This window comes from Atta cephalotes (genome assembly GCF_000143395.1).
Source record: "Atta cephalotes unplaced genomic scaffold scaffold00001, whole genome shotgun sequence".
Taxonomy (NCBI): Eukaryota; Metazoa; Arthropoda; class Insecta; order Hymenoptera; family Formicidae; genus Atta; species Atta cephalotes.
Genome location: NW_012130065.1, coordinates 3,037,901 through 3,050,471, shown reverse-complemented (window position 1 = coordinate 3,050,471; position 12,571 = coordinate 3,037,901). Strand labels below are relative to the sequence as shown.

Genomic DNA, 12,571 nt, shown 5'->3' with positions numbered 1-12,571 from the left:
TTTAATTTACTCTTCTTCTTTTTCTAATCCTTGGAATTAGAAAAAGATGAAGAGTAAGTTGAATCGAGATTAAAGTTAATCTACAATTGGTAGAAACGAATCTAACAATGTCTTTACACAATTTTAAAAAACAATGTCTTGTTCTTTAAAAAAGATAATAGAAATATTATAAACGAATAATTGTAATAATTATATATCTTTCCCTATATCTTTAAATTACAATGTCTAATATAATGATCAATAAGTTTTAATACCAATAAATTTACAATACGATTAAAAATATTCTCAAAAATCTCAGTATTCTAGGTATTCAAAAATCTAGAATCTTATATAGATAACATAGATATCTAGTCTCAGAAAGTTTTAAAATGTTACGATATTTTGTATAAGTTTTGCATATTTTACAAGCTATGTAAACATATTAATTAATAAATTATGAATTTTGCAGCCTGTCAGACAAGATCAAGAGACGAAGAAGAGGAGTAAATTCATTAGATACAAAAAGAGAAAATTACAAATACACAATAACTTATCTGATCACAGGCTTGAAAACAGAAACGATGATAAAGATCTTAGTAATAACGACAGCACTACAGGTTCGTTTATCAGTGAGGATACGAATTTGAGTAGTATCAGCACGTGCAGTAATAACAACAACATAATCCTGGACACTATAAGCAGGAAGCGTCGTAGGAGCTTGTCAAAAACGTCCGAGGAAAGTTCAAATGCAAGATCCAGCGGTTATGACACCCATAACTCCAGCGATACCAAATCTGTTGATGACGAGTCTTCGCCGATGTTCAAAGGTTTTACTAATACTCAGAATGATAATTGCAGTATAGGAATAATTAATGAAATGTTACATGATTTGAAAACTGAAATCGACGAAGAAAAAAAAATGAGTGAACGCGAAAGCAGTAATGAATTAGTATCACAAGAAAACTTAGTTGAATTGTACAAAAATACTGTAATATCCTGTGGTGAAACATTTGATGAAAAGGATGAGAACGAGAAATCAGGTGATACTTTGTCCAATAGTTCAAAAACAGACGACGAGAAATTGAATGAGATAATTAATGCCGAAAGTTCCAAATTATTTGAAGATGTATATTCCAAAAATATTCCCGCCAGTGATGTAAGTGATATTTCAATGAATTTGACATCTAAATCGGATGACGAGAAACTGAGTGAAACGAAAACTAGTGATAGTAATGTTAGCACAAATGAAAACAGTTTAAATAAAAAAAGAACTTTTGAGTTATTTTATTCATCTTCCTCTATCAATAGTGCATCATTAAGTGAAGAAGTGACTAGACAGTATCTGAATAAAACGCTACCAGTGATAGAAGCAGAATCAAATAATTTGAGAGAAGGAATGAAACTACGATCTCGAAATGTAAAGCAGTATAATAAAAAACATACAACAGGAAATGAGATAAATGAAAGACAGGAAGTAGAAGACGATCAAATGAATGAAACAGATGAAGAAAATTTAAATGAGCCGCGATTACAAACGAGCATGGAATACGATTTGGACAATGACGCAAATAATATTGATATCGATTATAATTTGCAAACATCCACGGATCCAAAGACAGATGAGTGCAAGCAACGTTTTGACAAGATGTTGTCTGATCTTAGCGTTTCTGATTTTTATCTTGTAGTTGACAGTATAGAAGAATTACGGGATCTCATTGCCAATTTTTCAGAAAGTGATTTGGAAAGCAATAATTCTAGTAACGTAAGCTTAATGCGTTATCTCTAACATTTTTAGCATTTTTGTCGTAGCCTCGTTCCATTAATCGTCATTAATATTCGTATAATATTCGTCCGATTATCTTTACACTTGATCACTTTTTATTTGTTTAATTGCCAATTATTTCACAATAATTCTTATTGTCATTTGATCATTGTTTCTCTTATGGATCTATATCAGATATCAACATAATTAGAATGCTCTTTTGAACTAATATCCATGTTATTGATATATGTTATTTTTGCGACTTATTTAATCAATTGTAAAAAAAAAATAGTTAAAATTGCGATATTTAGAATGCATGTCTTAATGAATAACAATTACTGAGAAAGACTAAAAGCAATGGTCGAAACGTTTATAATTAATTTTTTCATGTAAATTTGACTAATAAATTTGCATCGATATCAGCATGGCTATGTGGCAGCATGATATATATCTCTCTTTTATTAATTTACTCTTACAATTAGAGTCTTTGCTAATTTATTGTCTAATATATTTTCATAATATTTTGTTGCATTGGCTAAAAATTACGCTGCGTTTACAGGCGGAAATTATTCCTTTGTGTGAAGTAAAGTTAGTAAAGAAGTTGACTGAATTATTAAGTTCTGTGGAACCAGTAGAGACAACTTTAAAGGATGCAATGCGAAAAGCAAAGGCAAAACTTCAAAGGGAATGGTCTAATTTTAAAGAAGGGTATGTACAGCAACTTGCATTTTTATATCTTACAATGCGAAGTAATTGGACATTATTTCTAAAAATCTCATACATTGTCATACAAACGATCACAAAAAAGAATTATAATTAAAGATACTGTGAAATATCATTTCATTATTATTCCGCTTTATTAATGCACATTTACGAAATATTTTGATTTTGATCAATAATACACATAGCAAATAATGTTGTATATCTTCATAACTTTTCATACCTTTTCATTTTCATTGTCTGGAGAATTCGAATTACCTGACGCCTTGAGATTGCTACAATCCATGTGATTTACGATGTGGTCGTTGTCCACATTTCTTCTAGTAACGTTAAATGTTAATCACTTTTGTCGAGCATGTATGGTAGACAAACATGTGATGTGTTGTAGCAGTGTGGAGGATCAGGACTCATCCGGTGAGAGTGGTCTCAGCTCTAATTGGTGGGTTCTTGGGACGCAGGGCAGGGATCCACTCTCAATTCCCGGAGACGCAACGTTACAAACGTTACCGCAATCTGCCGTATCCCCACTTGGCACCAAAAACACACAAAAACAATCACAAGTCGAAAGTGAAAACGAAAGTACGGTCAAAGAGTCTAAACAAAGTCACCACGAGAGCCGAGAGCCGAGTAATGAACGGCAAAATGGAAATGGTAACAAGCAGTCAGAGATCAAGGCGGCATCAGGAAGAAACGAAGTTGTGGAAGAAGAAAAGAAACTGGAAATCAAACAAGACGGAGAAAACGAGAATGCATCAGACGAAGGTATTCTTTTCCGTCTTTGATTTCTCATTCGATTGTCTTATTCTTCTTTCATATTGAAAATAATACATCCCTCGCAGATGCAAACCAGGAAACGCAACACAGTAGACGGGTGTTACGAGCACGCGGCATCTCTTCATACACAGAACAACTTTATTCAGATGACGAGAGCGATGAGGACGAGCTGGAGGAATGGGCCGACGTTGAGGCAGTATACGCGGCTCCCGGCACACAGGCCAATACATCCGCTTCTCACACTAATTCGAAAGAACGAAACGCTGACAACTGGTCGGACGAGGAGGACTCAGACCAAGATTGGATTCTACCGAGCTCTCGCAAAAGGAAAAATAAACGTTCGTGTGAGTATCTAATATCTTGAAGAAAAGCTATACTATTATATTTTTTTCTCTATTGAGGCTAGATTTTTCATAAAATTTGTTTGAATATGAGAATATAATTAATAACAATTTTAATATGAAAGAATACTGAAAAGTAGAAAAAAATTGAAAATATAAAAATTATTAAATTCTGTATCATATAATACTTTTATAACTTCAATATTTGTACTGTTTTAGCTACCAATCGAAGATTAAAATCATTTGAACATAAAGTACAGAATATCACAGAAAATACATCTCAGAGTAATACGGCGTTTGATGTTTCTCATCCTAATGCGAAAATTGTTAAAGATAAGTTGAAGGATAAACTCAAAGATAACAAGAGAGAGCCTGAAAATGCAGCTGCTCCGCAAATCCTTGGTAACACTGCTTCTGTAGCAAACAAAAATAAAAGAGAAGTGCCTTCCATGGACACGATTTGTAAGATTGAATCTGTCAAGAGTGTGCATTCGGAACTTGACATCAAGGATGAGGGTCCGATGTACGAATCCAATCCAAACGCCACAAGCCAGCAATATGAACAGAGCAATTACGAACCCACGAATACGCAACAAAAATATTATTATATGGTGCCACAGAATTCTGGAATGGTGCCCCAGGGGGCGATCATTCAGGGAACTGTGCCGCAAGCTCCGCATGCGACTTACTACATGCAGCAGCCTTACGTAATACAGACTCCACAGAGCAAATATCTACCCCCTACTCAGCAACAACAGTTTGTTTATCAACAGCAGAGTCCGCAGATAATGGCTCAACCGTACGTCAACAATACGAATTACGTATCTTATGTAGCGGTTGCAACACAGCCTCAAACAGAGTACATGGTTGCACCTGGACCGATGATAAATCAACTGAATTCGCAAAATCCGGTTCATTGCACTCCCAGACTGCAGAATAGATACATGCAAAATAACAGACAACTGGCACCGCGACAGAACTCACAGCATTTTAATGGTTCGGTAATAAGAAGCATTGGCACACCTGTCAGAGGTCAGAGACCCACCAATTCGAAAAATGTTCCTTTGTCGAGGCAAAGGCAGAAAACATCACAAACATCCAGCACAGAAAACAGCGGTCAGAAGGTCACATCTCTGATCATGCTCAGTGATAGCGACGATGAGATAGAAATGATCATTATGGAGAAAACGCCTAATACCTCAGAAAAAACTCCAACCAACAGAGCTAGATCATTGGAGTCTCAAAGAATTGCTAATCAATCTAGACAGAAACCTACAATCACTTCGGATATCACTGTCCCTTCAACAAAAGGTATTCTCTCACCGCAAATCATTCAACGAATGAGTCAGGGTGGTATATCCATCACGCCAGTGAAGAACAATCCACCGCCAACGACGAATGCCAATACGCAGTTAGTGGTAGTCGTAAACGAGACTGGCAGTCATTATGCTTTGGCACTACCCAATGGCAGCAAACTCATACTCACTCCGGAACAGGTAGCGCAGATTAGAGCTTCAAATGGAGGGAAACTAATTTTGTAGAACGTGTAATTAATCATATTACACAAATTGCGTGTCTTTGTTCTATTTCTTAAGTTTTCACAATTGCAATAACATGTAAATCTGATACATGCAAGTTTTATCTTCATATCTTGCCGATTTAGTCATTAGTCTGTAAAAACAGAAATTTATTGATGAGGTATATCTCATCAAATACAATCGCAAATGTTTGAAAAGAATTAAGTTAAAGATTTTTAAATAGATTATCTATCTTCCGTTATATGATGTACAAAGAATATTAAAAAAATTATTTCTTAATTTTAATTAGTTTCTTTTCACAATGTGTATAGTAAATAACGATCTTAAGTATGGTATAATAGTATAAACTAGGAAATTGAGACCGAAAATAATAGAATTTATATTAAAACTTCGTATTTCTTTCATATTCTTGGAACAATCACGCATGTATATTGCATGGGTACAAAAATAATGAAATTTTCGCTAAAAAAAATCGGGTTTATAATTAAAATTGCAGAATTAGTGCAAAATATTGTTATAATATTTGTAAAAAAATATGAAAACGTTTTTTAATTTTTTTTTATAAAGAATATTACATCATCAATAATAAAGAATATTACATTATCAATCACATAAATGCTTCATCGAATAATAACATGATGTTGGATACATGCCTAAAATTCGAATAAATATTTATGTCTTTTAATTTTGTATTACAATAAAAATTTATGAATTTCTATAAAAGAGATATTGATTCGATAATACGCAAAATAATTAACTTTTACATGTAAAATAAGCTGCTATTTAAAATAATTATTAGTATTTTTGCACTTCAAGTTAAAAAATTATAATTTTGTTCACATATTTCTAATTTTTAATGTTTGTTGTGTTAATGTTATGTTAAGTATTAAATTTTAAAGAAGGCAAATAGATACCTCTCTTAATTGAGATTAAATCTCTCGTTTATGTTTTTTATATAATTGTCCTTTATAAATTTTACTAATATATTTTTGTAATTAAGTCCCACAATATAAATGCATGTAATTTACATGAGAAAATTGTTCTTGAATATCACCGAAATTAATGTGCATTGGTCTACATATTCTATATGAATATATTATCATGACATGAATATTATATTTCTCATGTATTAATTATACAGATAACAATGTATAAAAATAGAGATATTTCTCTAAATATAAATATTATTTTCTTTTCTCTATCTATATAACTAAGCAACAATGTTTTTTATGTTACAAAAACAATCTCACTGCAAGAAAAAAGTTCACACTTGCATTAAATCAAATAGGAACGTTAAATCAATTTAACACAAGTATTATGAGTAAATGGTAACATAAATCAACAGCGGATCCGACCCAATCGAAAATGGGACGCAGTACTCATTAATTGGATTACAGGAACTCGGCGAATTTTTCTTAGTTGCATTCTCGACATATAAGATTAATAACATAACTAATGTGTTCATCGTATGAACGTTTTTTTAACATTAACACAAGGCCTCTGGATGTCCTTGGATGCAGCCGCTTTCTTACACTTGATTCTTCTTTCGCGCGTATGGTAAATCTTTATCGAAGGCCAGGAACTTAGACAGACGTGTCCCATTATAAGGTGTGTTACTTCCCGGTGGATGAAGCCTCATCTAAAACAAAGGCCATCAGATAATCATATGCGTGACAATAGCGTAAATAATTTATCCCTGAATCCATGATGTAATTTACATTTTCCTCTCGCACTCAACATTGATTAATTATTTATCTGCACTTAATCTTGGAGGACTACGTACCACATGCTCCTGAGTTTCAATATGTTCCTCGAGATATCGCAACACAGATCGACGACAAAAGAATAATAAACAATATTTATTCTATCAATGCTTTATTTATATGTAAATGTGATATGAAAGTAAAATCTTTGTGTACACAAATAGAGGAAATTTATAAAATATTTTATATTTGCAGATTCATGAAAAGTTCCATAGTTTTGTTCAGGCATCACGAAATTGTCGAAAAATTAGTCTTTTTTTATGAAATTCTTATATTTTATAAAATTCTGTGATTATATTTTTTTATCATTTTTAGATTATTATCATAAATAGATGAAATAAATTTTTTAAGATGGTATCCATAACTAAAATCATCTATAAGCATTACAAAGTAAATGCTGGCGATACGATTGATAATGACTTACTAACATATGATTGATAAAAAACTATATTATTCGATTTCTCATATAAAAGCAATAATATATTCCAAAGCTCCGTCAAAGGATCACCCAGCTCCGTTTTGCGGTTAGTTTTATTAATAATGTTATACAAATAAATTCCCCCTTGACGAAGCTTAAATATTACAGAACCAAACTTTATTGTTCCTTATCATTTCACTAAGATAAGTGAAAAAATGTATATTATAAAATATCTCGTTATTTTATGAGTGTCTTGCTGTGTCTGTTAATTTTTTGTTATCCATTTCTTCATCTTGAATACACGGTGCGGCAGTGACTTGCTTATTGATGTATTTTTTTGTATATTTTGTATATTTTGCAAAGACAAACATAACATTATAACGTAATACAATATTATTTGATACCGTAATATGAAAAAATGGATAATTGATTTAAGGCAATAATTGCTTTATCTACGTCGCCGTTATTATTTTATTATAAGTATTATTTGTAAATAGTTGAGCTCCCTTCGATGCAGCAGCAGCCCCGAGCATTAGTATGATGTGGCTTTGACTCTATTTGGGTTTTATGATTTGCGTGCGCATTGATTGCGGTCGTGCAGCATCATTCCCATTCTCTACTTCTCGGCGTCAATGACTCTCGCCTTCCCATCCGGATTATTGAATCGCTTCTGCAACGAGAAAAAGACCGACACCAATCCGTTACATGCATTAAGGCGTTTTTGATATTATGACGATACAGGTCGAGCGTTCTTTTCTTTAACTTGAATAAAATTAATTTTTTACAGATTGTATCTCATTTAATTAAAAATTAAGTAAACTTTTAAACTTTTGTAGAAGAGCAACACTGTTTTTGAACATCAAAAATATTGCTCTTCTATGAAAGAGAATATTTCTCTTTGGAAGTTTATTTCTTATTCTTCAAGTTGATTTTTATCTTAGTCATATTGTTTTTTTAAGCCATGTAAACAGCGTGTTTTTACCTCCATTTTCGCACGCGTAATTTACCACGATCCCAAATAAAACTAGACACTCACCATGATTCTGTACTTCTCCTTGCAAGCATACTCGGTCTCGTCCACGTCGTTGTAACAGTCGCTTTTGTAATCCTCGGGTATCGAACGACCCTCGAATTGACAGAGCCTGGAAAGCGGTCTTGCCTTGACGAGCATTTTCTCGAAACCAATAGGCTTGTGTTGCGGACAATAAAACACATCCGGAGTATTCTTATCGAAGACGATGCTTTTGCGCATTATGTCGCCACATTGCACTACAATGAGCAGCGCCTACAACACATACAGACCAAAAATATTTTTCTAAGGTGTAATATACATACATATAATTTAAAAATTTTTCAAGAATTTAAATTAATTATAGTTAGGAAATTATACAAATTTCAGACGTTGCGGAATTATAAATTATTTTGCTAACGTTTAGTACAGAGTTTAATGAAAGATGGCCGAAAATGGCTGGAATTTATATGCGATTTTAGTTAATTAATCGAGTCTTTTTATCTGTCAAAATATTGTTGGCGTTTTGATTTTTTTTTCTCGCAGAAAGTTCTCGCAACGAGATATGCGTGGAGAGAACGATCAACTTTCGGAAATAAGATGCGCAAGAAATTGCATTCGCAGAACTGCAAGTGTCCCGCAATTGATGAAAGTCTGGCCACTTACAGCGAGTGTGACGAGCAGGCTGCAGACGTAAATGTTCCCTGCAAAAGCAAAAAGGTGAGTCAGCGTGGAAAAACTGCGCAACGTGGTGCACCGTTGTAGAAAAAAATCAAGAAAAAAATAGAGAAAGGATCCGGAATATTTACCAGCGGCAATCTATCCTTGCGCAAGTATAAACGTCACAATTCTGCCGTTAGAAACAATAATATGCCGAGGATAAGAACATAATATTGAGACCAATACCTTAGGACTTTTTTATTAATTTTTTAAATCATATTCATAAGTACCGTAATAAAAGATTTTAAAATTATTTTATATTTAGATCCCGAATTATTTCTCTCTAAATTCTTTAATTAATTAGTTAAATAATTTTTGATTTATAATCAAAAAATTATCCAAGTAATTGAATATTTTTTTCTTTAAATTATAAAATAGCTTATTGAGATGTGTTCACATAATTCGTTCACAATTGCAAAACCCGCTGGACGTTCTTTAACTCAAAGATCTAAATTCGGATAATTTCTTTTCGTCATGATTGTAATTGAATTGATTGCGTTGAATTGTAATTGCGATTACGGATCCAGATAACATTTTTTCCCTTCTTTTTTAATTAAATCAATTTCTTAGTACTGCAATAAATCTCTAAATTATCTTTATTTCTAAATATTGAATTATCCTTGAATTAATTACTTCAATAATTTATTGATTAAGAAAAACCAATAAATTCAAGTAATTAATTAAATTATTCTAATAATTAATTAAATATAATTTTCTTTCTTAAATTACAAAGTAGTCCGTTAAGATGTTCCTTAAATAATTCGTTCATAATCGCAAAATCCGCCAATACGTCCGTTAACTTAAAAATACAGATTCAGATAATTTCTTCTAATCACAGAGTAATTGCGATCGCGGCTCCCGATAAGACTTTTCTTTTTTTCTTTACTTCACGAATTAATTAATATATGTGTTTCCACACTTTTCAATTCTGGGTCAGCGTTTACTATCTTCTCGTATCTCGCGTTTGCTCATGTATTTTTTTCACGGTCAACAGCCAGAGCTCGTTCTCGAGAACCATCGCGTGCAAAAACCTCTCTCTCGTTCTACATTGACCCAAAATCAATCGAACCGTCTCAACTTTTTGACATTATCACAGCTCACAAGACTTTCCCTGTCAATTTACGCAATACCCCACGCATATAATATATCCTGCCTGGTCTGCAAGCAGTTGCATTGGTCAACGCAAAATTTGCGTCACTGAACGGTCGAACAAATCCCTTCGATTTAAAATGCAATTTACCTTTTTCTGTTCTTAAAGAAGAGAATAGTTTGACTCCAATAAATATAAACAGGAAAGAAATATCGCTTCGTCGATGTTGATAGTTGTTGCATAATGTTCAACTGCATGCACTAAGATATATCTGTACATGACATTTTCACGACAAGACATTTATCCATGACATTTCACCCAGCATCTATCTGGATTGAGTAGATTATTAATAACTATGCGAATCGAATTTAATTGCTGAAGATTTCTCTCGTTTTTCCATTATTTATATGTAACTTGATGGAAAAATAATTTATTCATCAAATTATTTTTCTTCACCAGTTTGAGGCATATAAGTAATTCATACTTGCATACATAAGATGTCTCAAGTTCATTGTATCTTTTCTAATTTGTGAACTTTCTACGAGAAACAATATGAATAAACGACCAGCTTTGCGAACATTTCAACAGGCACTACTTTAAATTAAAGAAAAATTTATATTCAACTAACAAAATAACGAATCGATATTTATGTAATGTTAGATGGCAAACAATAAATATCGAAAAATCATAAAACATTTAAAAAATACGTTTTTTTTTGTTCATTTTTGTTTTTTACGTTTCAGAAGCAGATAGGTGAAATCAGATAAGCAGATAGTTGAATTGAATTGAATTGAACAACATATTTCTTTAAAATATTTATGATAATCGATGGTAACATAAAAAATCAGAAGATATTAAAAAAATGTGAGATACTAAAAAAATATTTTAAAAATTTCAAAAACCGTTTGAAGAATTAAAACGGTTTTTTTTACATTAATCTCTAAACGTTCCAATAATATCCAGAAATTATTAAAATCGAAAACAATATAATTTCCTTAACATTTATAACACGAGAAAAGCAAAATATAAAAATATCTAAAGAATATTTAATGAGAATTAAAGAATCCAATCTCTTTTCACACTTTCACGTTTTATTTTTAGTATCTGGAATTATTTGGTATCTTAGAATTATTTAATGGTAAAAATTGCTCAACCATGACGAAACTCGCTTAAATTTATATTGAGACTATGACGCGAGCGAGAACTGCGTTCAAGGAAGGATCCAGGATCGTTTTCCAGGGACGAACGAGATTCTATTCGTGACGCGTTGACGAGTCGTGAGATTCACAGAGTGCAATATCCGACACGCTCGACCTGTTTCGTCGGTCGGGGATAGTAAAGTGTCAAGGTACAGCCAACTAAGTCGTACTCGACTTACCCATGCTTCTCAAACGACAGGCGTTTACTCGCACCTGTTGATCCTCGCAACGCGGCGTCTCCTCGTCAACTGAACTGTTGGATCTTCGGTCTTCGTCTTCCCCGCCCGAAGACCGTCCATTAGACAGCACGGATAGTAGCCGCTGATTCGCGCTGCGAACTCATGAGATGAATACTAATGGCAAAATATTGTTATTTCAGTATTTCATCAACATTCGATAATTATCACATCGTGATAATTATTGTACTGTTAGAATATTACAATAAAATTCAACATTTAATGTACTATTTTTGCAATTAAAAGCTTTATATTTTCTTAATTTTTATATACAAAACAATTTGAATAAATAGCCTGGTCTGTTGATATCAATCAAGTTTCTATTATTAACAGTACCTCGTTTAAAAAATAATTCCAATAGTTAAATATTTCCTGAAATAAGCTATATTAACGGTACAATCCCATCATAAAATCATGTCACATTCAGGGCTTTGTAGTGTCTTGATTCGCTGCTGAGTACAGGATGCTTCAAATGCAAGAATCATCGGGGAATCGCACGTTTCATGGTAATCAGCCTCATGCCGTACCAGATCTCTTTCCTTTTATAGATATGGATGAAATGCCACGCATCATCTTCGCGAATTGAATCGATGAGATAACTTAAGAGCCATGTAAATCAAAAGGGTACATTAAAACCAATCTGCAAATGTTTACGTTTTTACCTAATATTTGAATTTCAATTGCGCAAACGGACATATAATGTTCATTAATGTACAAAAATCTAAAATTAACTTTGTTTCAAATTTAATATTAATTACGAAACTATTCTTCTTTTAAAAATGAAAGTTATATGTTACGAAATATTGATAAAAATCTTCACTTTTTTAGAATATTATATTGCTTGTTTGTATTCAGTAAATCTTTGATCAATTATTAAGCATAATTTAATGTTCAGGTACTAACGGATTTTTGGTAAGTCGAGGATAAAAGGTAGGCGTTACGTGGGTGAGTGACCTCATCTTTTCCCTATTTGTTATCGTATACGAATACGAAACGTATTCGTTAACGGTAATATCATCGTT

General features: G+C 32.6%; 2 protein-coding genes across 2 annotated transcripts in view; one reads left to right on the top strand and one right to left on the bottom strand.

The window, feature by feature from the left end:
* LOC105617920 (putative uncharacterized protein DDB_G0286901) overlaps nt 1–5,117 on the top strand; it is a 7,335-nt gene extending 2,218 nt beyond the window's left edge. Inside the window, exons 4-8 of the mRNA XM_012199458.1 lie at nt 449–1,741; nt 2,301–2,449; nt 2,850–3,223; nt 3,301–3,579; nt 3,796–5,117. Of these exons, the coding sequence (XP_012054848.1) occupies nt 449–1,741; nt 2,301–2,449; nt 2,850–3,223; nt 3,301–3,579; nt 3,796–5,117 (3,417 nt within the window). The remainder of the gene's footprint in view (nt 1–448; nt 1,742–2,300; nt 2,450–2,849; nt 3,224–3,300; nt 3,580–3,795) is intronic.
* A 1,525-nt stretch (nt 5,118–6,642) lies between these two features.
* LOC105617909 lies at nt 6,643–12,508 on the bottom strand. Its single transcript, XM_012199448.1, has 5 exons — nt 12,453–12,508; nt 11,493–11,644; nt 8,971–9,008; nt 8,332–8,580; nt 6,643–6,753 (listed from the first exon to the last, which is right to left on the bottom strand). The coding sequence occupies exons 1-5, from the start codon at nt 12,506–12,508 to the stop codon at nt 6,643–6,645; spliced, it is 606 nt and encodes a 201-aa protein (XP_012054838.1).
* Nucleotides 12,509–12,571: the final 63 nt, after the last annotated feature.

Excerpts from the sequence above, each read along its gene's own strand:
- LOC105617909 (XM_012199448.1), bottom strand. The coding sequence starts at position 12,508 with ATGAGGTCACTCACCCACGTAACGCCTACCTTTTATCCTCGACTTACC. Across the intron at positions 11,645-12,452 it reads CCTCGACTTACCAAAAATCC|CGCGAATCAGCGGCTACTAT; the intron begins GTTAGTACCTGA and ends ATGAGTTCGCAG. Across the intron at positions 6,754-8,331 it reads AGGAGAAGTACAGAATCATG|ATGAGGCTTCATCCACCGGG; the intron begins GTGAGTGTCTAG and ends CCTTTGTTTTAG.